A 26,248-nucleotide genomic window follows, 5' to 3' on the forward strand; every position below is an offset into this window, starting at 1 on the left:
CCTGCCCTGAGAACAGGTAGAAAACTTGACCTAGTGATTTATATTAATTTTTGTATTATCTAACTTATTTTCCTGTTGGTTCTTGTTGACACATAGTATTTTATTTTTCATCAGTACAGAAATGTTAGCAGCTTTTGATTTTGTGTATTAATAATTTGAGTTTATATCTTTAAAAGAACAACATTGCCTAGACCCACAATGTTTATTGAAAATCCTTAAAGGTCAGAGATTTTCTTTTAAAATAACAATGACTTTGTGTCTTGTGGTACTTCTCTCTACCTGCAATGCTAATGCAGTCCTTGTGTGGTTGCTGAGACACAGTGCTGGATTTTTTTTTTTGAGGTATACAAGCAACCTTTTGTAGATCAAATGCCATACAACTTGAGACACTCAAGGGGAAAACACTTTCTAGTTTCTTTGGCATTGAAAAGGTAAAATTATTCATTGCCCTTTATGAAGCACTAAACAAATTATGAGATTTTATATGGCGTGTCAGGGATTGGCCTGAATGTATTTAACTCGATAGTGATATGAGATTTACAGAGCACACAAGAAGGGAGCCTTAAATGGTTTTACCCATTGACCTTTGCCAAGATAATAAGCCTGAATATCAACTACTCACCAGTTAAATTGTGTACTAACGAAGTGACATTGGATACTCTGCTACAGGCATGCTACTGAGAAGTATTCCTGGTCACTTGTGTAGAAATTTGTATTCAAAAATGTGAGTATAAAAAGTGTATTCCCTTAATAGCTTTCATGGCTATTTGTTATTAAAAAGAAGAATAAGAATGGTGAAGAGAGTGCTGTCGAGCAGCTTAGACTGAAATCCAACAATATGAAGGAAATTGGCAAAAAAAAAAAAAGAGTTGAAATATAATCAGGAGGCTGAAGGGGGAGGTGTTCTGGAGAAAGATTAGAAAAGTTCAGTATGCATTGCCTGGTAAAATGATACATGGTGAAATGATGAATCAACTCTGATGTCTTCCCAAGGAAGGTGAATTATTTAAGGAAATTCACAGAGCACTAACTAGAATATTGGATTAAATTAAGAAAGGAAAAAGGTGAATACCATAGACAGCATCCCAACAGTGAGCTGTGTTTATTTTTGCTTTGTTTTGCTATGGCAGGATTCCTTGAGAAGGGATAGAAATCTCATCAGTTAGACACTGGAAATTAGGATAAAACAGCAGAGTATGGTCAGGCTGATATATGCTTTAATGAAATACACTTTGTAAGAGGGAAAGAAGGGAAGGGAACTGCACGATTTGGCCACCTTTTCTGTTTCTAGCTTGTATGGATCTGTGAAATGTATGCCTCAGAATAATGAAAATCTGGAAATGTCTTCCAACTTCAAAAGACTTTTCTTTCTAAATCTGACTAATGACTGGATACATTTATCCAATTAGTGATAACGTGAATAAATTTATAAGGTATGCAAGACACTGATTCTCAAATTAAATTTTGATTCATATTCTAATTACTTATTATAATAACTTACACTGAATTAGGAAGTGTAGAATAGTTTATTGTGTAAAAATAGCAACATTTTGAAACCTCTGGCTTCTTTACTAGATCTACAGGATGGTGGAACACACTCCATGTTTAGGCAAATTAGAAACAATATTATGTAGCATGCGTTACTGTATCAAATGAGAAAGAAATGTCATTGAGGAAGATACTGTCAAATACACTGTAGGAAAAAGCTGTTGCCGAAAAACTTCAAATCCTAAACTCAAATTTCCATTAGAAGAGGTATTCACTGAGAAAGAGGAACATGGGGAAGTGTAGCATGTATCCAAGATCTTTCCAGGTTGATGGTAAAGGAGGGCTTAGTGGAAGGCTCATTCTCTAGCCTGTGTCTGTGCAGAAGCAAATCTGTGTAGTGCTACATCTTCTCCTTTGTGGCAGGTGTTTCTGACTGCCGGGCTGTCATACCCAGTATTGCTCACCAGCATGAAACCTCAAAACAACAGCAAAAATGTAGCCTGTCATTTAGTTGCATTCAGTTCTGCTCAGTCATGTAGTTTGTTTGATCTTTGGCAAATCATTTAGGTTCTGATGCATAAAAGCAGTAAATTCTGATAAACCTCAGGGTTGCCCTGTATAGTGCTTAGGAGCCCATCAGCTTTTAGAATAAAATCCTCAAAAATAAGTTATGTGCCTACAGTGTGAAGAGACCATTAAATAAGGATGATGTTCGTGACAGCCAGCAGAGTGCCAGTGACTGGGGGGAAGTGAGGACAGTATTCCAGTAGCCAGTTGTGCATGCCAGGTAAGGGAATGTGCTAGTCCCCTCTCCTCTGTGAAGCCTTGATCTTGCTGCAACCTTGAGCTTAATGCCCACATAAATATGAAATTCACATTAGAAAACCTGCTTGAAGATTTAGATGCCAAATAGCATCGGTGTGGTCATACAGCTGCAGTATGTTGATGAGGTGGTTTGGTGCTCTGTCTAGCTAATCTGCTTTTACATCCCCTTCTTTCCATTAAACAGAAACTCCCTTGTTGGCAGACTCCAAATTGCTTGCAGTTCTGTGTCTTGATCTCTCCACATGTCTAATTGCTCACAGGATATTTTTTGCTCAGATCAAGGGTTTTGCAAGTGACTGTATGCCTTGATTCCTGTATTCTTTGTGTTGGTAACCTTGTACCTTGTGGAGGAAGTGCTAGTGTCATGTTTAAAAGCTGTGGAAACTTGGGAGCTTCTCAGACTGGACATCTATCACTTTTTTAATTAGATTGGTGTTGTACTGTTGAGCTATGTCAGGAGTGAGTGAGAAAAGCACTGTGATTTCCTCTTCCACATGCAGATGAAATTAGGGAAGTATGACAGTCCTGCAGCAATCCTGCTGGTTTGGTGCCTTTGTTGGAGCACAGCTGTGCCCAGCAGCTGGTCTGGAATCAGGGAACCAGGAAATTTGCACAGTTAGCAGATATAAATAGAGATTCTGCAACTATGAGAGATGCTTAACTCTGCAGTAAATAAATCCTAGTCCAAATAAGAGGCCAATTGAAATCTTAAAAAACTGTCTTGTGCCTTAATTCTTTCCCTTTTGAGTCTCTCTTTATCTGAAGCATTTGAAAGAGAAACAGGTGTTATATCCACAGAGTCTTAAAATCTATGTTTAAAGTGATGTCAAGAATTATCTCCTTTCCCGTACATATTTACCTTAATTTTAGGCTTATCGATTATTTTCCATTTTCCAAAGGAATTACTGTCCTTTTCATGATTTTTATTAATTTGATATTCTGAGAAGTTTTCATGGCCGGTCTGATGAAGAGTGCAGCAACCAGGTGGTGGGTAGCTCTTGGATCATCCAAAAAGGAGAGAAGAGCAACCCAGTGGTGGTGGAACAGTAGTTCAGGGCAGTGGATTGTGTCCATGCACCACCTTGGCTTTGCAGCATGACACTGGATGAACTGGCTCCTATTTCTGTCAGTTTCTGCTGTGAAAGTAGGCCAGTTCAAAAGGCATTCCTGAGGGCATCTTAATGCTTTCAGATTGTGCTGAGGACTTCAACTAATGGGAATCAGGTACAGGAAAGTCATTCTATTTTAGGACACCTACCTACCCTTTTCCCAGTTTGGTCAGAGTATGTCAGCTGCTTATTTTAGAAAACGTGTTCTTTGTGGTGTAGAGCTGTTTCTCTTCCTTTCTGGGTGTAAAGTAGGAAAAGGTACTTTTGAAACAGTGCTTGCTGATCCAGAACTCATGCAGGCATGAGTGGATACTTGGGATCTTGCCCAGCAAGTGGCAGTGAGAGCTGGTGGCAGTGAGACTGTACATAAAAGCAACTGTGATTGCCTGTGTGTCTCTGCATTCTCTTCCACTCCTGGAGCAACCACGCTGCTGTCCCTTGAAAAAAGCCACATAACAAGTACTTCTCAGCACTAGTGGAATAAGTGAGGAGTCAGTTGAAGTCTCCTTTGCCATGTGATGGCCTCAGGCAGCACTGCCACCTGCCCTTCGCTGTGCCCCCAAAGTGAAAGTGAGCCCACAGCCTCTGCATCCCCACTGCCTGCTCTGCTCACCTGGCAGCTGCTGGCTCACTTGACTTGTTCAGTTCCTGCAGGCACTCCCTTTGGGGAAAAGCTTTAAGCTGCTTTTAACTTCAAATAGACTTTAAAAATATGCTGAAATGTACTGTTTCCTTAATACAACTAAATACACACAGCTTTTCCATCCCTTGGGGCTCCCCTTGTACCCTCACAGACCCCTGGGAACCCTTAGGAGAAAGCAGAACATGCTGTACCGTACAAATATTGTACTGCAACTCTTAGGATCATGACTGAGCTCAGTGTAAGAGCCTATGAATTACTTTATGTTGAAAATTGAGAGAAGTGGCTCACTTTTTGTGCAAGAAAGGCTGCATGTCTGCTTCTGCTGGTGAAGAGCTTAACATCCCTTTTCTCCAGAGATACCGGGATTGATGGCTCATGTATTAAGAGACGACTTTTTAAACTCTTGAATGACTCTTACTTTAAGATAATAACAAGTTAGTTAGAGTATTGTATGAAGGAAGCATTCTTTCTGTATGGATCCTAGGTACTCCTGTTTCATCACATCAGTCTGACAGCTTTCACTGGCCCTCTTTCCCATGAGAAAACAGAGTAAATTGAGCTGTCTCTAGTGATGGTGTAGAGTTAGACTCTGATGACCTGTCAGAAGTAGGTTCCAAATATGTCTATGCCTGATGGATAATATTCTTAATACAGAAGTTTTGTTTTAGCTTTGTAATGATTTCTTAAGCAAGGATCTACAATGAATGTTGTAGAGAAGTAAATGAAATTCTTTCCTGCTTTCAGATCCGGTAAAGGAGAATCACAAGGTGACTTGTGGCACAGATCTCAAGAGTCCTAATTTGTGTCCTTCTGCTTTAGATAATAGGCCAACATTTTTAGGGGCTTAAAAATAAAGAGGTCCTCTTAAATTATGTTTCAGCAAAATGGAGAAGAAAATACCTATTTGGACTAGATGCCTCTCATTTTGGTGCATAATAAGGCAAAAAATTCTACCCATACTTGAGTCACTAAGAAAAGTGATCTGGGACATTTACCCCCAGATCTTGAGGCAAATGATAGGCCATTCAAAGGAAACATTTGGTTCTGGAATGGCTGAAATGTCCAGTAAATCCTTATCAGTGGAGTAATTTATTTGTTTTCACTTAGTAGCATTTCTACACTCCAGTGCTGGTAGTTTTCATCAGAAGATGAAATCAGCCCTCAGAAAATCCAAGACTGAACTTTGGCTTTCTTGTAGTCTTTGTTTTGCAGTCTGTTAGCTGTGGCATGAAACTGGGAATCAAATCTGGCAGTCTGAGAATGTAATCACATCCCTGATGAAGATATGTTTTGTCACTTAAAACATACACTTTTGCTTCACCAGCAGTCAGTGCTGTACGAAGCAGCATATGATTAAATATTGCTGAAGAAGGTGATTGTCAATCCGAATTCAAGACATGCAGATCAAAGCAGTATTTGTGTCCTTGTGTACTGGCTGCTAAGCAAGTTCAAAGCTACAGTTTCACCATTAGGTGGCAGTTTAACTTCCTCTTGTATTTTCTCTGCGTATGTCTTAATTCTGAGAAGCTGCCTCTTCTCCTTCCAAACTAAGGAAAACTTAACTCTGTTTTCTACATCACAGGCGCCTCTGTGAAATGCAGTATTGCAGCAGAGTTACTGTATAGGTAAAATCAAGCTTTTTGCTGTTCCAAGACCCTAGAAACAGAGAGATTGATATTTCTTCTTAAATAAATAATGCTATCTAGTAGTTAAAAAAAAAGAGCTGTGATGCTGTGGGAGGTTAGAGCTGTGAATGTGTCAGTTTCATCGTTTACTGGGGACTGTCTTCAATATTTAATTACTTTCTACTTTTTTATTTTTTATTTATTTTTTTTTTCCCAGGGGAAATGTGCGCACTCCCCGGTTCCTGACTGAGGGAAATCAGTAGTTCTTCTTTCTTGGTTTAAGTGTGTTTTCCAGCCACAAAGCCCATGTCCTTGTGATCTTGTTAAATGAGTGGATTTCCTGAAGGGCTGGGACTAGGATCTGTAAACATACATAATTCTGAAAAATTCTCCTAACACGGAGGGATGTTAGGCTTTGAAATAACTGCAGCCCTGCGGTGCTGTTTCAGAGATCACACGACAAGGACCTTATTAAACAAAAAACAAAAACACAGAGAGAGGCTGCAATTCCAGGCTTCAAAATAAAAAAAATGTAACTGCATCCTGGGAAAGCTTAGTTTGATCCTTTACGTTATATCCCAGGAAACTCTCCGTGAACATTACATGCAGATACTTTTGTGAATTCAGGGTTCGGAAGTGAGAGGTTGGGTTTTGCTCAAGATCGGTTTAAAAGTACTCCCACTGCATCTGAGAAGCTAAGGATAGGACAAAATTAAAAGCTGTTCTTCCTCTAAAGTACAGTACCTCCAAACCAAAGCTGAGCCACAGTGACTGAGACATTATGGAAAAAGTTTGTATTCTGTAGGATTTTTAGGAAAGAAAAGCCATATTCTGATGCCACAAACAGTAGAGGGGGAAATCTGACAGGTGACATACATGCAGCTAGCTGGTTTTAGATTATTTTTTGTGATTTGGTTAATTTCAGACTGAAGGTGTCCCAGTAGAGAGCTGTTACATTCAGGCTCAAACAGTTCCTGTTGCTTGGAAATAATTTTTGTCTAAATAGTTTCTGAAATTTCAGAGGATTTTATAGAATATAGAGAGCTCTGGGCTAAAAGATTGGTTTCTTTATATTGGCTTTGATTTAGCTTCACATCTCTTGTGTGAAGGCTTCCACATTAAGGGCCGAGGCCATCTGGGACACAAAGGCTTGATACCATGTGGTTCTGTTAGCCTGCTTCAGCTGTGGATGTCCTCCCTGCCCTCCATCCTCATTGCAGAGTTTTCACTGCTTGTTATCTTCTGGGCTCATTTGTGTGACTCCTTTGGAATGTGAGCAGATGTGAGTGGCACGTAAGTGGGGCTGTTCCTATCTGCCCCTCCTTACCTGAGCCCTGCTCCCAGCAGCTGAAAGCTGCCTTTACAGAGTTGTATCCCAGCTTTCTCATCTGTTTCTTGTGGGTGCAGAAATAGCAGTACGCTACACAAAGCCAAAGAGAAGGGGTTAGATATCATGGGAGCAACAAAGTTGTTGAAAAACTAAAATAATGCCTTCAGATGTTGTAAATAATGTCCATTCTCCCCCCTCCCTCTCCCCCCTCCTCCCCCAGTTTTCATCGATAACAATTAATGGCTTTTATCACTCTAGAGAAATAGCATTTGAAAGAGAAGAAAATGTCAGACTCTCTCCCCCCACCCTTTTTCAGGCTTGTATAATGAGGGAAAAGAAAACTTTTCATCTCTGAAATAAACACAATTTGTTGGTAGGGCCAGCTCTTGTCAGGCTGTCTCAGAGTCTGGAAAACCTCGTGATGGATTTGCCACAGCCTTTATACAAAGTTAATCTGATAGCCATGCTCCCATCTGCTTTCACCATGCTTCGTTAAATTGTGTTGGGCTCCATTCTAATAATCTCACTTTCTCTGATACGCTTTAGAGGTTTGGCCAAATAATACATGTGAATGCATCCTCTAGTCCTCCAAATATACATTTGAACATCTGGGCATCCCCCAGACTTACCCTGCCTTCCAGCTTTGAATGTTCTCTTTGCTCTGATTCATTCCTTTCCTTTTGTTACAGAATTAACTCTTGCTAGGTACCTATTTTGTATTTGTATCAACAAGAACTAATTGCTGTAAGAGAATTGTGCACCTAATTAACATTGTGGGTAATTTTCAGCAAATACATAGTGATTAACTGCCCGGACTTTACCTGTAATCCCACTCAGTTAAATGGGATGTCTTTTGCAATTTACTCCTAGTTCCATCTCTCTTGCACTTAAGGGTCTAGGAGACACTTCAGGTGAAAGCAAAACATTTTTCCACTGCACAGAGCATTAAGGCTGTGGCTGTTGGCTTTTTTTATCAAACACCTGAATTTTTATTGGACTTCAGAACCTATTCTCAGAGATTGAACTTCCTGTCTGCCACCCACGTTAGCAAACATGTTCCACTTGTGATAGGTAGCTTTGTTTATCCCTGTTCTGAACTTCCTCAGAGCACAGGCAAGTCTAAATGGCAATTTTATGATGTGGGAAAACCTATCTTTAGGTTGAGACTACAGACCTCCATTTTTTCCCTGTCTAAAGTATTTCTGAACTCTTATGTTTAGGAATGAGTGGTTGATGTTTGAATTCTTCACTCCACTCTTGGGACAGGGATACTGACTGTATTTACCTTACTGCTGTTCTGAATAGCACAAGGGTGCAGAACCAATTCTTTCTTGCTATTAGTCTGTGAGAATTTCAGGTTTAGCACATAAAGATGTTTTTTTTGGAAACTAGAGAACCTGACAGTGCCATGGTGAAATGACACTATTTATTACCTACCCACTTTTGCAAAGTTCCTTCCCAGGCAGTTAATTCTGCAGGTATGCTGCCCAACATCGAGTGAAGAAGTTGTATGGGAAGTGATGTCATGCAGGAAGGGCAGTCACTGATAAGCAGACACTGAATTTTATGTTTGAGTCAATTTACAGGTCTGAGGAAGACTCTTATCCCTGACGGGCTGCATTTAATCTGACATAATTTGATGTAATTGATCAGAAATGTTGTAAGAAAATACATCACTTCTGGTTTGCTGCTAGCAATCTGGAGAGTAAATGTCCCTCTGGACTTTATTACATGGACAGAAGTGCTGTAGGCAGGATAAATAGCACGCTATTCACCATCAAAACTCTCAACCCAGAGTTTTCCATTATGTCTAGTATAAAAAAGAGCAATACAGGACGCGAGCACATTCTCGTATCTTATCTGTAAGTGGATTCAAGGGTCTTCTTGATATGGGGTGACTGTGACTGCTTTCCAGTTTCAGTTTCAGGAAAGATCCAAGCATTTCAGCAGAAGTTGTAGATACTGTAGAAGGTGGTTTGAAAGTCTTCTGCGCAGTAATGACATTTTCAGTCAAAGATACCGGATTATTTCAAAACTTGGCCTTGCTCTCTGCATCCTCCTGGGGCTCCGAGGGTGGTTTCCGGGGGACACTGTCGGCCACCGTGGGGCTGGGCTCGGCTCCCCCCATGGGGCTGGGCTCCTCCGCCGCCTCCTCCCGCTGTTCGGCAGCCACCTCCTTCCACTCCTCGACCGTCTCGACCTCCTCCACCGGCAGCAGCTCCGTGCCAGCCTCTGTCCCCATTCCCGCCGTCGCTTGGTCCCTGGAGCCCCTCTCCCGGCCTGCTTCAGCTGCTGCCGGCTTCCAGCTTCCAGGTCCGCTCCCCCTCGGAGGCGAGGAGGAGGGCCAGGACGGTGAGGAGCAGGTGGACGGCCAGGTACAAATCCACGGCCACGTCCGTCCCGCCCTGCTGCTGAAGCCACCCCCGTATTACAAGTCATTGCCGTAAGGTACAGTGAGACAGGAACCTTAGCCCAAGCCCCACACTTGATAAACACTAACACAGCAAATACCGGCTCTAAGTAAGTTACAACATTCTGAAACTGTGAGATCAAGAGAAACAACTTTGAGAGCCAGTAAACCAGCATTGTGACAAGTGACTATTAATCCGGTCAGATCTGTCGTTATCTCAACCCCTCGTGCCCCACGTTGGGCTCCAAAAAGAATTGTTGTGGTTTAAGCCCTGTCAGCAAGCCACCTACACAGTCTCTCTCTCACAACCCCCCCCTTCTTGCCCTCCCCCTGCTCCCAGAGGGATGGGGAAGAGAATCAAAAGAATGCAACTCCCACCGGTTGAGATAAGAACAGTGTAGTAACTAAGGTATAACACAAATCACTACTGCTACCACCAGTAATAGTAATGATAAAGGAAATAACAAGGGAAGAGAATACAACACCTCATCACCAGCTGACCGATAACTCACCCTGCCCAACCGAGCACTGACTGATACCTAGTCCAACCCTGCAGTCAACTGTCCCTTTCGGGTAACTCTCAAGTACATCCTGGGCGTGATGTGCTGTGGTATGGAATACCTCTTTGGTCAGTTTGGGTCCGGTCTCCTGTCTCTGCTTCCTCCTGGCTTCCCCTCCTCCCTGGCAGAGCATGAGGCTCAGAAAGTCCTTGGTCAGTCTAAACATTTGAGCAGTAACTAAAAACATCAGTGTTATCAGTGCTGTTCCCAGGCCGAAAGTCAAAACACAGCGCTGCACCAGCTACTAAGAAGGAGAAAAATGACTGCTACTGCTGAACCCAGGACAGTTACCCTTCAGTTTGTAGAACCATGTTTTTTCTCTACTCCCTGTCCTACTAAAGCACCTCTTCCAGGACTTCACATAATTCAGGGTTTTGGGGTTGTCAGATGAGGAAAAGGAAGAAAAGGAAATTGAGGGTTATCTGGTCCATGCTGTGAACCTTCCTTAAACCAACAGGCAATATGACAAGTGGCAGTCTGACAGGCAATATGAGTTACTGGTTTGTTTTTTCCAGTATTCAAAAAAATAGAACTGAGGGGAGGCTGTTCTGCATAACACAAGGTTACGAGCATAGCTCACATGACAGCCTTGCTTTCCGAAGATGGTAGGCTGGTGATAACTGCCTTTTAAGTAGATTTCCCACATTTGTGGATTTTGTAGCAGAGCCCTCATCCCCTAGAATTTTGGGGAACTAATGCAGATTTTACTGCTGAAAGCCACTCTTAGAAACCTTTCAGTTTTCACCCGAGGGTCAGCAGCCACTAGATGTTGGCAGTGTGTGGCATACCAGTTCAGTGAGAGCATCCTGGCTTGTGGAAGAAAAGGACTGAAAGCACAGCATTTATATGTGTTTTGTAGTGCCATAATATGTTCGTTTACTAACTGTAATTGTTTTGAGGTGATTCAGCAGGAGTAAAGATTTTGCCCAAGGATATATAGTGTCTGTATGAGAGCAAAGTTTTGAATCCTCTTTCTGCCGTCTTGACAGCATGCTGTAAGCAGCTCATTCCCATTAATGTGATAACTCAGAAGACAGAATCTTTTCCATCTTAGATCAGTAGGAACTTGGAGATACAAGGTGATGCCTGTGAAATAGTGCAATATCCAGTTAAATCAGTGCATTCTGGCACTTGTCACAGAACAGTCATGGTTGAAAGGGATCTCTGGAAGTCTCTGCCCCAGCTGCCTGCTCCAAGTGAGGCCTTTAAGAGCAGAATTAGTTGTTAAAAAACTTCTTTACTGTGAGAGTGACAGAGCACTGGAACAGGTTGCCCAGGGGGGTTGTGGAGTCTCCTACGTTGGAGATATACAAGGCCCGCCTGGACAAGTTCCTGTGTGATGTACTCTAGGTTACCCTGCTCTTGCGGGGGGGTTGGACTACATGATCTTCTGAGGTCCCTTCCAACCCTTGGGATTCTGTGAATTTTGAGACTCTCCAGGGGCGGAGTTTCTGCAGCATTTCTGTTGCAGTGTGTGGCTACCCAAGCTGTGTAATTCCTTCCTTGCAGTTTTCTGGAATTTTCCTTGCTGCAAATTGTGTCTGCTGCATCTTTTTTTATTTAATTTAATTTAATTTAATTTAATTTAATTTAATTTAATTTTATTATTTATTTATTTATTTTTTTTTTTCCACTCTACACCTCTGAGAGGAGCCAAATGCCATGTTAGCTGTAACCCCCTTTCTTAGTGAATGCTACTGAGAAGACAGGGATCAGATGCTTCATGGAGCTTGACACTGCCATGAAGAGGTCTCAGAGGTGCTCAAACTAAATGAAAGTCACATAGCTTTCTAAATTGTATCACCCATGTAATGCAAGCTCTGATTATCATTTTAGTAGCATATTTCCCTATGCCTTCCCCAGTACACTTCTTGGCTGTGAGGAGCAATTCTTCTACCCTTAGCCTTGCCTTCTTCACAAATAGTTGTACACAACTCTGTAAATGTTAGAGTGACATTTGGAGTAATTTTGAAGAGCCCTCGTGCTCCTTGGTTCCTCTGTGTCTCTGCCGAGCTTCAGTACGGCATACAGCTCCACTGGTCACCTCCCAGGGCTAGCAATAACATTTACAAGCTACAGTTTCCTCTGCAAATATTTCCACTGAGCTACTCAGTGCTCTTACAGCTCCTCCCTCCCACAGTTCTTTGTGATTACAGCCCCAAGAAAGGAGATGCAAAGTTTATGAGCTAACATTTATCTTTCATTGCAAATTAAAGGTTCCCTTCCCCCTTTTTAATTTGTAACTGCCTACCTGACATCACCCTTTAAGTAACTTACCCTCATGTGGTGACAATGGGAGGAGAGGAAGCACATGCCAAGCCTGATGCTGATGGAAGCTAGTGCATACTTATTTGCAGGGTAGCCTCTTGGGAGATGAAAAATTCATTCATTACAAAAGTTAAACAAAGCTATAGTCCAGAGTACAAAGGTTTGTGGGGTTTATTAGTGGAGGAAGATTTGGAATCCTGGATCCTAATATGCCTTCTCAAGGTCAATTTAAAATATATAAGGTCTCCATTGAAGCTTTTGTTGTAGACAATCAAAAATCTGGTGTGCTTTTCCCTTACAATGGTGGAAGCTTCACAGTTTTTAACTAGTTTCTTGAGCTTTCACCCACTTTGAGCTGAAAGTTCTCAAGACTGGTTTACAGGATTTTGGTGTTATATAACATAGAAAAGCAAGATATTAATTTTGGATTCAGGAAAAAATACATTAAATTATAAAAAATATAATTAAAAAAATGTGTAATTCTGAAGAAAAATCAGAATTGCTTCCATCCATAAACAAAGTAATTTCTATGTTGAAACTCCATGAATCAAACTGGTTTGTATTTTGTTTTGTTTCAGGGTTTTTTTTGAGAAAAGAGATTATAATATTTGCACTGCAACCTGCACTTTCATACAGATTTGTTATATGGGGCTTCTACTTTGCCTTTGCCTAGATTTTTCTATATCTTCTATTTTGTCTCAGTAATCTTCTATGCAGTAATTTGGTGTTTCTGCTTGTGTTTGGAAAAAACCACAAAGGAAATGGGTAGGAAGTATGTAAGAAAGGATGTATAAGATATATAGGATAAGATAGATAAAGGAAATAGTGAGTAGGGTATTTATTCTGTTTTGACTTTCTAGGTAAAAAAATAGGTGTGGCTTGCGTTTCAGGAATTTTGTATTTGATACGAACAAACCTGCAGTTCTGGGGTATTTTCTGACTTAACTCTATGTTAAAAACAATGAAGTGTTTGAAACCATGTTACAAAATAAATTTTGAAGGTTTTGAAAATATGTATTTGATGAAAAATATTCATCTGGATGTCATCTGGCCTATGTAAACATCTGGTAGCGATTTTTGTCTATAGCACTGGCCTTATATGTGACAGTTATTATTGCTGCTCCACCAGTATTCTTGCATCCATGAAAATTTGATGAATGCCTTGAAGCTAGCTCTATTATCTCTCTCGTTTGATGCTCATTTGGAAATATTTTGTATACATTGTACTGATAAGGGTGTCTTATGTAATTATGCTGCTTTTAGTGCCTGTTTGGTCTTAACTGATGTAAACTATTTAAATTGGAGCATTTGAATTTAAGAAAGTGGTATACAAATCAGAGAGAAGCCAGAGGTGAGGAGCAAAAGAAGCAAGTTTTATGAGCTGTAATTTAGGACAAGTGAACAGAAGGGGTTTACTTAGGCTAGAACAGAGTGAAGGAGCTGGGGTAATTGTGTGCTGGCTTTCTGGATACAAAGGTGCTTTTGTAAAGCAGCTGTATACCCACTGGGATAAGAAAGGAAGGCTTCACTTTAATTTGAAGCAAAAAAAAAATTGGAATTGATGTTGAAAAAATACTTTAGTTTGTGAGGGAGATTAAGTGCTGCCAAAACCAGATCAGGTTCTTTACATTTCTGTGATCGTACGTGTCCAGAATATTAACTGTTTTATCTTCATCATGAGTTTCCAGTACATAACAACTGATGATAATGCTATTGACATCTTGTCAGGCTGAAATCTTTCAACCAGAATAGCTTTATCCTTGCTAGCACTATAAACCTTTCAGTGGCTGATTGGTGATATTATTTGCAGGGTATTTTGCTAGACTAATAAGTCCCATACTTATAAATGGGTATTCAAAGAGGGTTCTGTGTTCTCTGTGGTTGTCTCTCTCAATGCTAGGAAATTACATTTACATCCCTTTGAGTTACTGTTTTCTACTTGGCAGGCTAAGTAAGGTGAGACCCAGTGGCACCTGGATGGGAGACATCCAGGGAAGATTAAGTTTGCAGAAAAAGGTGTCATAGCACATAAAATAATATGGACTTTTCTTCTTGGTCAGCAAGGAGCAGTGCCAGAGCATCATACCACTGGCTCCACATCCCCCGGCATCCTTAGGCCATGACAGGTCTCCCCAGTACCCAGGGCTCCCCCACCCTGCCCACAGCCAAGGCCACGTCTCAGCCCTGGCCTGATCCTGGACTTGCCTCATCCCTATGATATTTCCTGAGCTCTTGGTTGGACCTGGCCACCATCTGCAGCTCAGTTGTGCTCGCCTCCTTGGGGGTATGGGACGGGCCTGGCCTGGGGAGCCCCACAACTCCCAGCTCCTGTCCTGCCAGGGTGACGTGCAAGGTTGTAACCACTTGAGAGCACTCAAAGTTCCTGCAGCCTTTCCGCCACCAAAAATCATTATCTCCATTATCATCAAAACTATTATCTCCTGAGTCAGTCAGATTGCAGTCTGAGTGATTATATTTGGGCTCCCCAAATTCCTTGAGAGACTTGTGTTATTGAAACTCATCTGTATGGAATCCACTTAGACAAGAATGAAGATTTTTATTTTTTTCTTAGGCCCTTTTTCCAGTTTTGGCTGGGTGTTTTTTTCTTTTTGTCCCTGTTTTGGGGTTGTCTTGGTTTTTTTTTTCTTGTTGGTTGGTTGTTTAAGTATAATTTTGGTTTTCAGAAAATGAAGCCCATATTTATTTGTAGCCATGTGCCTGCTAATGGATATGGAAGGGAAAGAGGTGTGCTGTGTGATGCCTACAGGAAAGTTTTTTCTGGTTTGTGGATATGAAGCTTTGGCACTTCTTATGTAAAGGTATTTGGATTCTGGCAAGAAATATTTTCATGGAAGCATTTGATCTGTATTCCTTGGTGGTTTTGAATCTGTTTTCCACACTTGCTCCTTTCCAGGTGTCTTGTGCCTTTCCAGTTGGTGGCACTTGTCTCTGGAAGCTCTGCTCAGTGGGAGCAGGTAGCCATAGCTGGTTCTTACAAATGCAGCTAGAGTATGCTTTGTTCACTGTACTGCTGCTGTTGGTGGCTTCAGCAAAACTTTTCATGAAAGGTGGATATTTTTTCCTACTTTTTATATTGTCATCTTTCTAGAAATTTCAGGAAGAAAGCTACATTGTAGTCTAGGAGGCAGGGGAAAGAGACCACAGGGAAGAATAGGAGACTACAGGGAAAAAAAAAAGAAAAGGAGAAGAAAGGAAAGGGGTGAAGAATGGAGATTAATACAAGAGAGAGGTTTAGGAAGCAAGAGAAAGAGCATGAAGAGGTCTTGAACATTTTTCTGTCTGTATTCTAAGAGTATGCCTGTTGCTGTCTCCCCAGGAGATTTATGCAGAGCCCTGTGGAGCAGCAGCAGTGAATTGCTCTTTTGGATGCTAAGTGTAAAATTAAAGCTGGCAGGGTCTCAGAGCACAAGACTTGGAAGCTAATTGCTCCCAATAACATATTGATTTTCACAGTTCTTTGGCTTTGTGTCAGGGTGGTTTTGAATCAGCACCTGGTTTCTTTCTCTTCCCAACTCCAAGCTAATGGCAACGAAGCTTCTGGCTTTGGGATCACAAATACATGCCCTCTGGTTCTTTTTGTCTGTACAGATCTGTCCATCTTTGAAATATGGTTTCACCCATTGCTGCTGTGCATGTCTGAGACATCCAAGCATAATAGCTAGCCTAAATGTAGAAGGGTGGAAGCAGTGTGCATGTATTTTAAACTTGGGTAACTGTCCTGCTGCCTGTATTTGTGGTGCTGAACAAAAGGATTATAGTCCCATTGCTGCAGATGGCTGATAACAATTAAATGAATGCCTGTATTTGGGTAGAAGTCACTAGCACAGGTGCCTAGGAGGATGAGGTCACCTAATTGTTGCCATGTTACATTCAGGCCTGAGCAGATTTGATGTTTGTGTTGCTGAGCTGTTACATGCCTTCCTTGAGTTTTGGGCACTAGCTGTCTGGACAAGGAGATAGATGTTATTTGTATGACTGCTAGTAGGCAATACTCTCCTCTGAAGGAGTGTTGTAGCTGCAGGAAATGGTCTGTTTGCAAGGAGATGTGCTGAAAAAGCTCCCAGATACTCCGGATGGTGAAGATTTGCAAAGTGAGAATGAAATATCTTTGTTTTAAAAAGATGTCAAGTGCATAAGTGGTCTGAGCTGTGCCAAGCTCAGGTCAGGATAGGGCACACACAAGCACAGAAACTTTTCATCTTCTCTGGTTATGCAGAGGCTGTTTCAAGTGTTCCAGGCTATTAAATTTTATTTGCTTAATTGTTACAAGTATTCATTGCCCCTGTTTGTAACAGACTGTTCAGAGAAGGGACAGTAATACTTGATTTAGGCTACTGTGGAATGTCAGTTTAAACACTGTCTAGACTTTTATCTTCAGCAATTCTGGGTGTTCTTCAGGTCATTATTACATAAGTATAATAATAACGGTTGGGATTTCTTGTCTAAGGACAGTAATTTTCTGGCAGTGGCATCAGTGGAGATGAAGGACATGAATTCTTTTTGAAGGGAAAAGACTCATTGTTACAACACTTTTGGTTTGTTGTCTTCTACTTTCCAAAGAACCTAACGTATGGTACTATGGAGGAGGAAGCAGCAGAGCTGGGCACTCGTGTCTGCTGCTCCCACCTGTAGTCCTGACCTTCTGACCCCTTTCTTCAGGTGCTGGGGCAAAGCAACTGTTTCATGCAAGGCACATCTGAGCTGAAGGCGTCAAAAGAGCCATTTCATGCTTGACTGCATTTTCTAATACAATCTACAGAGAGAGATGGTGGAAAGAGAGCAAGGAGGGTTTGTGTGTACACACACTTTGCCTTTGAGTGTAGGTATGATATACAGTACATTTAGTTCCAGCTTGCAGCTGTGGGTGACAAGTAGGAGGTGCAGACGTGAGGGGGAAGAGAATTGCACTTTGAAAAGAAGAAACAATTCCCCCACCTTGAAAAAGAAGTTTTCTTTCCTTCTCTCTTTCTTGCCTAAGTGAAGGTGTGAGTCCCCAGGGCAGCACTGACAGCTGGTACCCAGAAGGTGTATGTATGGCTGAGTGGGTGTTGCATGGAGAGAGCTTTATGTGTACAGACCATGGCGGTGTGTGGGGAGTGCAGCTAAGAAAACAGGGATGCTGTTCACAGCCATGTTACTTTAATAGTGCTTCCAGAAAAGTTTTCTTCTTAATAGGTTTGTATGTCCCATGACCAGAGAGGTGCTGCATACCAACTATTAGCTCAGTGAGTTTCTGCACTAGCACAACCACAGTGATCCCCACCAAACGTTTTGTAACCATATAGAGGTCTTCTCTGACACTTTATCAGCTTGATACTTATATCCTTATTTATCACCTCATTTGCATATTTATTACACACTGCAGATCTGTTACTGGCCATTGTGGAGCCAGCCATGAGTCCTTTCCAGCATGAACATATGGCTGTTCCTCAGTTTCCCATCCATCTACCTAGTCTAGTGTCTAACATTTAGGCTGTGGGGAGAAGGGATGTTCTCATTCATGCATTAATACATTTATGTAGATTTATAAATTTGTGGATAAAAATGTTTTGGAGCATATTCCTGCACCAAAACAATGATTATCATGCTGTAGTGGTTGCTGCAGTTCTATCACAAGACTTCAGTTCTACTCCCTTAGAGGACAATATCAATTTCTGCAGGCAAGACCCTGAACAAATAGAGAATGTTAAGTACTACAACTCCTTTCCACAGCTGAACTTACCATTTTCTTTGACATCCTCAGAGATGATAGAAAAATAAAATTTCTTTATTTCTTTCCTTGCTGTATTTATTTATTTATTTTCCACCTCGTGGCTTTCATTGTGCCTCCATCTCCTGATTTTTCCTGTGTTTGAATGACACTTAAACTTGCAGTGGAGTTTGTTTTATTCCTTTCTTCATTTGCATTGCAACGCCATTGGTTGTGTCAGGAGAACTCTCCTACTAGTAGTTGCTAGTAAGGAGAAGAAAAATATAAAATCACAAAACAGCAGAAGCCTGATGTAGAAAAGATCTATTAGGGAACTTGCTTCATACAATTGTTGTTTGTTCCTTGAAGTGCTAGTAATAGAATGGAATTCCTCTCTAAATAAGCAACAGCTCTTAAAGTACCAGAAATAGGAACTCTGAGCCTTCAAAGGCAAGACTAAATGTGTTAGTACAAGTATTGTAGACATTATTTTAAGTAGTCATTACAGGTAGTGCTAGGGAAGGCTGGACTGATAGAAGAGATTGATATTCTGGAAATGGAGGCTTTGCCCAGCTCATTATCACAAAAGGGCCCTGTGCTAACACACTTGTCCTCAGGGATTGTGTCTGCATGGGTACTGCTGCCTCCAGTTATGGTGAGCACAGTGTCTTTGTTTGCTGCTCATACTTGCCACATAGGGTTGCCTAATGGAGTTTCGGGAGTGAAGATTGCAGAGTTGTAACTTCCTTTCATTTTTTCGCATGTTTGCTGATTCCTTGCAGAGGCCTCTATCTTGAGCTATGATGGCAGCATGTATATGAAGATCATCATGCCTATGGTCATGCATACAGAAGCAGAAGATGTGTCCTTCCGTTTCATGTCCCAGCGTGCTTACGGGCTGTTGATGGCAACCACCTCACGAGACTCTGCTGACACTCTGCGCTTGGAGCTGGATGGCGGCCGTGTCAAACTTATGGTCAATTTAGGTATCGTATAAAAACCTTCCACTGCCCTTTCACTATTATTTTGGGCTTGTCATTAATGTTTATTTATAATTCTGTTTAATTTTTGTTGGTTTGATTGGATTGATTTCTAAAATAACTGCTGAGGTCTTCATAATGTATTCTCTTGCGGAGAGAAAGTCTCTTCTGTATTGCTGCATGAAGATTTGCTGTCAGTTCTCTGTTATTACCAGTGTTGGTTTTTAAGTATGTAAGTTTTTAAGTTTCCTTTCTTGGTCTGGGACTGGTGAGCTCTGTGTGAAACATGCTGCTTGGTCCATCTTTTGATCAGTTACATCCCTCATTCATCCATCATCACTCAAAACAGTGAAAGCCAAACATGGGAGGGAAGCAAAATGGTTATGGTGTCAAGCAGAAGTCCTGTGAATCCCATGCCCTTTACATAATTTGGCAGAGTTTGATGCAGCTTGGTCTATCTTACTAATTTTCTAATTATTTCCATTTTCTAACTGCTGTTTGTTTCAGCATCTGCTAAAAAAGCTTGGTTTTTTTTTTATTTTATTTGTGTCTTTATTAAACTAAAGACAACAATAGTAGAAGTGCACACCCCCTTGCCATCCCAGAGGGTTGTGTTCTGTCTCCTTGGAGTTACATTTTCCTAATGAAAAAGACAATTAGAAACAACTCCAACAACAACAACAATAAAAAAAAATCGGGAGTAAATGTGCTCTTAGATTAGCCACAGTCTGTTTTCTTGCCTGAGTGACAAATAGCCTTTTAAAAAAATATAAGTACAAGTTGAAGCTTTCTTTCACTCTTCAGTGAAGCAATGTGTTGCTTCATGTGAACCCTGGAATATAAGAAGAGATTCTGAGTCAGTGCAAGGTCTTGTTGCACCATAGATGAGCTTGAGTGGTGATTTCAGGGCTCCTCATCCTCATTTGGGCAATATGTTGTCCAGAAGTTGTCCTCTGGACCTAGCTTGTCTGTAAAAACAGCAACTGTGTGTCTTTTTGGCTTTGAAAGTGAAAGATTAGCACTGGTCACTTTTAATGCTCACTGGCATCTATTACATCATCACCTAAGCTGGAGGTGGAATGTTAATTTACTGCCTGGCATCTAAAAGACATGGCTACAGAATTAACTTACAGTCTACATATGCTTGGAAAGAGATGTGTCATTGATGGTTTAACACAGGGACAAAATCTGTAAACTGAACCCTGTGTTAACTGAAGGCTATTTTTGCAGGGACTGAAGCAATTTGTGTACCAGATCTGCCAGCTTTTCAGCTGGGAACTTTTGTGAGGTTGAATACTCTGCCAAAAGTGACTACAGGCTGCATCAGTGAAAACCTGTCAGCACTCTCCTTCTATGCCCAACTCAAAAGAAGGGTAGTTTAGACAGTTGGAAGTTGGATTGTGCTTCACCTCTCCTCTCTTCAGATTTATAAAACTGTCAGATATGTCTCTTGAAACAGGACTTTCCTTTTATCAAAAAGGAAGAAGAAACATAATTTGAGGAGGAATGACCCTTACCAGAGACATTCGTTTTCAGTTGTTTACTGTAAGTCACATCTGACTCTTTAAGGAGACTGTTCATAGCCAAATTATCACAAACAAGAAACAATACTTAGTTATCTGATGCTGCCAAAATCCTCTTACCAGTGAGAAACAGTCATCAGCACCACCTATGAAGACCTGAGTATGTTTGGTGCTGACTAGCTACATGTCAGCATCCCCATGAGCATCTTACCCTTGACAGATGTGTATAAACAAAGACTGTTTTGAGTGGTGAGTTATTTCATTGTGCTTTTCTTACAAGCCATTTAATACTGTTACTAAGAGCTGTCTCTTCTCTTCTTTGATCTGTTCCATTTGGTTACTTATTTTCATCTGTGTGGTTATTAAGGTCTTTCCTATGTTGCTTTATACTTTTTTTTTCTTTTTTTTTTCTTTTTTTAAACTCTTGTGTGTATTTCAGTTGTAAAGCTTGCCCATACCCCATCAGCCATGGTAAATCAAAAGATGGTATTCAACCCTTCAAAGGCCTGAAGCCTGCGGCCCGCACAGCAAACAGCCCTGAGAACAGAGCGCATAGAGCAGCCTGCAGGGGCTGGCATATCCCACTCACCTCCTCAGCCCTCAGTGTCCAAACCAGACAGGGGTTAGAAACATCGTACAGCAGGCAGGGTGGGCACAGGCAGCTGGGTGCTTGCTGTAGAAGGTGGGAGGGAAAGGAAGAGCAGTGGTGAATAATTCTCTAAGGAAGAAGAGCAAGGAAATTGTTCCAGACCTTTCCTGTGTGAGTGCCCAAGGCACTGCACTCTGCATGTTGACAGCATGTCTCACAGTAGTTTGAGTGTTTGTTGTGTGAAGATTAGAAGTGCAAATGTGATACAAATCTCACTTCTGTTGAGCAGCACTCTGAAGAAATGGGTCTAGAGGGGAAGGAGAGAGAGAGGGAAATTGAACAAATCATGGCTTGGAACATGCTTGGGAATCATTTCTGATACTGAGAAGATATGCAAAAAGGGAAAGAAATGGCTGGTCTGATAGCGAGATCCACCTTCACGTTTTTCCTCCCATTCGCGAGTGGAAAGGCTATAGTGTCACTGACTTGTATTAAAGAATAAATAGTTCAAGATTTTTAATTCCTTGTCTAGCTTATCTTCAGATCACCGATGACTAGAATAAATACTTCCTGCCTCCTGTTGAACTCAGTCAATTCTCTGGTAAGGAAGTGTAATCATTCCTCTCACCTATCTTTTCCTAAGATACTTCCTCAAGGGTGTGAAAGACATCTTTGTCTTTCCAAAATGCAGTTTCTTTTGTCAGTCCTACATACAGACAGAGCATTTTCTATTTTTCTGTTTTAAATGTATGTGAACTTTTATGCCAAATTTCCTTTTATGCAAATCGTACACTCTGACCTGCAAATATCTGCCCATTCACACTGTTTCTTGTTAATAAATTTCTTTTCTATAATCTGTACATACGAAGGCCCTTGATTTTTATTTTTCTCATAAACATGCAAAAATATTTGTCAGTTGCCAGTTACAGGCGAGTGCATGGTCTGATCACATGCAAGTTGGAGAGAGGCAAGGAGCCACACTATAACATGGGTTAGGAGTGTGCACAGGACCTCATTTGCTTCCCCAATAGAAAATAACTGGAAGTGAGCTTAGAAACAGTCAGGCTTTGATTATCTTTCTTGTCCTAGTCTTGCATTAAAGTGCTCTTCCATAATCACATGTGGACACTCGTCAAAAAGAACAACCACTGTCCTCACACAGAAAAGGTGACTTGTTTTCCTGATTCAAGATAAAAACAGCCTGGGGTCTTAGCAATGTCAAATAAATATTGCCGTTTTCAGGCACAAAGATGCAGATGGTAAGAAACACAGGCCTAGTTCTCAGTCTTTTGTCTGCTAATAAAGATAGCCCTGTTCAAACAAGGAATCCCTTATGTCAGCTAATAGCAGTGTGGCTATTTAACCTTTTGCAAGGGGAGGGTCTTTGGCACATTTTCCAGGTGCTATGCTCTGGAAAACGTATCTGAGCACTTAGGAAGCAGCTTCTGGATTACATTAGAAGCTGATAACACAGTTGAGAGCTCCAGATGATGACTGCCAGAAGTCTTATTGCCCTGGTACTGTGCAGCAGGAAGTCCAAGCAGGTTTTTTAAAATTATTCCTGAATTCCCAAACTGCTGCTCTTTTGAGCACAAAGACCAGGCTAAACCTGCACCTAACTGCCAGGGAAAGCATCATCTGCTTTAGATTTGTTGAGTTGTACTAGTTTAGAGAAAAAAAATCTTCCTTTCTGAAAACTGATGTGAGAGGGAGAAAACAGCTTCATGTATTAATGGTTGGAAATTGGTTTTGGTTGCTTTGGGCAAGGCTCAGAATTAAGGAAATTAGTAAAACCCCCCTACACTTGTTCTTGAAGGTACTGTGCAAAACGTGGTGGTGCTGGTATAGCAGCACAGCAGATGCACTTGCATGCCTTAGCTGCCATGCAGGATCTCCACTGACCCAACTGGACTACGTCTGGTTCGGGAGATGGTTATTCTGGAGTGCACTTGAGTGTTTCTGCCTAGCACCCCATTGCATGGCATTGCAGAGCTTTCATGCTCGCAGAATCTGGAGATCTCGTAATGCCGTAGCAGTTGTCAAGGCAACCCCCTCAGTGGCCTGGTCTCTTGTTGTCCTTCGAAATAACCATCTAGCAGCCAGGATAAGGGCTATGCTGGTTTTCAGTTTGAAAGATTGATCCCTTCCCCTGGAGCAGCCAGTGGCTTGGCATGAGGGTAAGCCCTGGGACATGTGGCTATATTGGTATTGCTGCAGTAACTCCCCTGCACACATCAATAACACAATCCTGGTTTTAGTTTCTAACTCTGATGAATGCTGCTGAGGACCAGCCATTGTTTTCCTTTCCAGCACACTTACCGTTTAGCCAGTAGAAATTCCCCTGTTGTTCCAGCTGTAACAACTCACCTTGATCTCACTCACTTGTAGTGAGACTTGGGGGTCTCTCTCGCTCTTGTTCTCACTCTCCATCAGGTCATACTGGGAAGTTCCCCGGCATGTATTTCAGAGCTCCCCTTACCCTACCCAACTCCTGTAAGGGATATAGCCACCACTGTACGGTGATCATAGCGATTGCTCCAGGACTGTTTGCTCCCACTTTTCTGTTGCGGTTGACGACACATGACAAACCTAATCGCACAAAACCAAACCCAGATTTTCTCAAGAGAAGTTCTGCTGAAAACAGACTCTCTCTGGCTATGCTGCTCCTGATTGGTGTGTCCCTGCTCATCACAGCTTTTTATTTATAGACTCTTATTCTTTCCCCTCTCTCATTTTTTAAGAACTGCATTTAGTTTCAGCTGCTGAAGTAATTTTCCTACATCTGTCTCAGTAAGCATAAAATTGGTCAAGTTAAGCAGCAAACTGCATTTTATTTCTCTGCCATTCTGTATAATCTCTCTTGTTGGGCCATATCTCTGTAATAAATATGACCATGCCTCCTGGTCACAGCTTTAGTTGTCCAGACAGCATGTCCAGTAGCATGGTGCTATTATTCCTGGCCTTGATTTTCTGAGAGGTCAGCATGAACCAAGATACATAATAGCACTGATAAGGTAACTCTTGCCCATGTCAGACACCATGTTCACAAGGCTGTAAGTAGGCATTTATAAACAAAAGATCCTTTTATGGGTCATATCCTGAGATATGCTGAGCATTAGCGTGTTAGTGAGAGAAGCAATGCTCAGAAGCCCTCTAACTCAGGCTCTCCTACCTCTACTTGTTTCCTTTGTGCAGGTTCCTCAGTTTCCATTTATTAGGCGTAACTCTATCTTTCCATGTACCCCTCTTTGTCCCTCCCTCGCCTTTAAGCTCTGAACAAAGTGGGGCCAGCAAAGGCTCCCAGATCTGGCACTTCACTGCCCATTTCATCTTCTCCCTGAACGTTACAAGCATCCCATTCAATCTTAGCGTTCAGACAGCAAGATGAGATCGGGCTCTGAGGAGCTGGCAGATCTGGGGACCTTTGAAAGAAATCCTCATTCCCCCTGCCAAACAAAAATAAAACCTATTCCCAACCTCCAGAACTAGCTGAAATCTGGGCTGGGCGTTCGTGCGGTTAGCTGTTTGCAAGTGGCCATTTTATGACAGGACACAACTGGGCAGTATATCAACCCTTTCCTCACCTGAATGGACAGCATAAATGTGCCTGTGCACATACTGAAAAGTGTTCTGGGCTGGGGGGGAATGACAAGTGAGTCTGTCTTTGGGAGAGCTGGAAAGGGTTAAATATTGCACCAACAAATCTCATAGGTTGATTTTACATGTATTCTGTGTTGGACAGATGGTATATTTATGCAATAACAATATGAATTAATTCGAAAGAAACCAAGTGTAAAGGTTGACTTTGAGCTTCAAGCTTCTTAGAGAAATTGCTAAAGGTCTTTAAAAAGTGAAATGACACTGGAGTATGACTTGGTTTTGAAGGAGATTTTTTGTGCCTTAATTATCAAATTTTCTATTGTAATTCACATCACGGTCTGGAGTAGAAGATACTCTTTGATGCAGAGGTTTCTATAAAAGAAAAATAGCTTTTTCTGTCAACATGTGGATATATATGTATACTGGTATATCTCTCTATACATATGTGTATATATATGTGTATATATATATTTATGTAACAAATATTTATGTAGAATATACTGTACATATACACCCACTCCTAAACTTATACAGACTGTATATAAGTATAAAATGGCCACATCTCTTTGCGTGTGTCTGTCCCCGGAAGGGTGGACTGATTGTTTTTGGATGTCTGCAGCTGTTACCTTGAAGGATGCAATTTCATCTTTCATTTATTTTTCCCCATCTAGACTGTATCAGGATAAACTGTAACGCCAGTAAGTTTCCCCTCAAGTTTCATTTTGTTCTCTTTCTATATATATTAAAATAACTTTATTTTATTTGCTGTTTTATAAACTGTTTTTTTCCATTTATTTATTTTCTTATTTTCTTTTCTTTTCTTAAAAAAAATGCGTCTTCTGAAATGGAGGGGCTGGGTGGGATATGAAGCTGGGTGGGAGGAGGGAAGACCGTGCAGGGATCGTATGTGAAAATTTCATGTTAGGTTTCTCCAAGGAGATGAACTGTTATTTCATAGCTTTGCAGAAGAGCACCTGAGGAACGTGATGAGCTGATATTATATTTCACTGGTAACCTGTTGTCTTTATGAAAACTTTTAAAGAACCACATAAGAATAACAACAGGTACTGTATGCACTTCTCCATTACAAAAAAGGCATGTGTATTTAAAAAACCAAAACCTACTCAAACTCTCACTTTACTTCAGAATGGTGACAACTTAACCTGGTATTTATTAAAACTCATTTTCATTGGGGTATAGAAGAATGGAAAATTAGGCCTTACGTTTTGATTATATTAATGTGAGACCCTTTGTAGCATTTACCACTCTTAGGTTTTTATAATAAATTCCAGCTGAATCTGGTTCACTGAAAATGCCTTCCAGTCTGTAAAAGGAAGGGAAGAAGGTTTATAAAATATCTGTGGAAAATAATAGTAAGAGATCATTTAAAATTTTAGACTCATTGAGCAAACAAAATCTTTTCTGTTCTACTTCAAATTGCTGGTAGAAGTTGATGTTGGTCTCAAAGTGAAAAGCACTTCCCAAGGAATGGAGCTGTCTAGCTCTCAAGTGTGCTTTGAGACTTACCTTACATGAAACAAGATTCCTGAACTGGCAGATCCTCTGTGTTAGATTTTATATGGAAAGA

The 26,248-nt window shown here is 41.1% G+C and overlaps 1 protein-coding gene across 27 annotated transcripts in view; it reads left to right on the plus strand.

Annotated features, from left to right (window-relative positions):
- Positions 1-26,248, plus strand: part of NRXN3 (neurexin 3) — a 1,029,877-nt gene that overhangs the window by 341,341 nt on the left and 662,288 nt on the right. For 20 of the 27 annotated variants that reach the window (XR_009727556.1, XR_009727557.1, XM_061367479.1 and 17 more), the window contains 2 exons: positions 18,751-18,954; positions 25,332-25,358. Coding sequence is in view for 25 of the 27 variants with exons in the window: in XM_061367479.1 (XP_061223463.1) it covers positions 18,751-18,954; positions 25,332-25,358 (231 nt within the window). In the remaining 2 variants the exon portion in view is untranslated. The remainder of the gene's footprint in view (positions 1-18,750; positions 18,955-25,331; positions 25,359-26,248) is intronic. The other 7 variants (XM_061367484.1, XM_061367488.1, XM_061367508.1 and 4 more) reach the window with 1 other exon arrangement.

Source organism: Neopsephotus bourkii, unplaced genomic scaffold (assembly GCF_033783945.1).
Source record: "Neopsephotus bourkii isolate Nb327-2 ecotype Australia unplaced genomic scaffold, CSIRO-AGI_Nbou_v1 NB_1376, whole genome shotgun sequence".
Lineage (NCBI taxonomy): Eukaryota > Metazoa > Chordata > Aves > Psittaciformes > Psittacidae > Neopsephotus > Neopsephotus bourkii.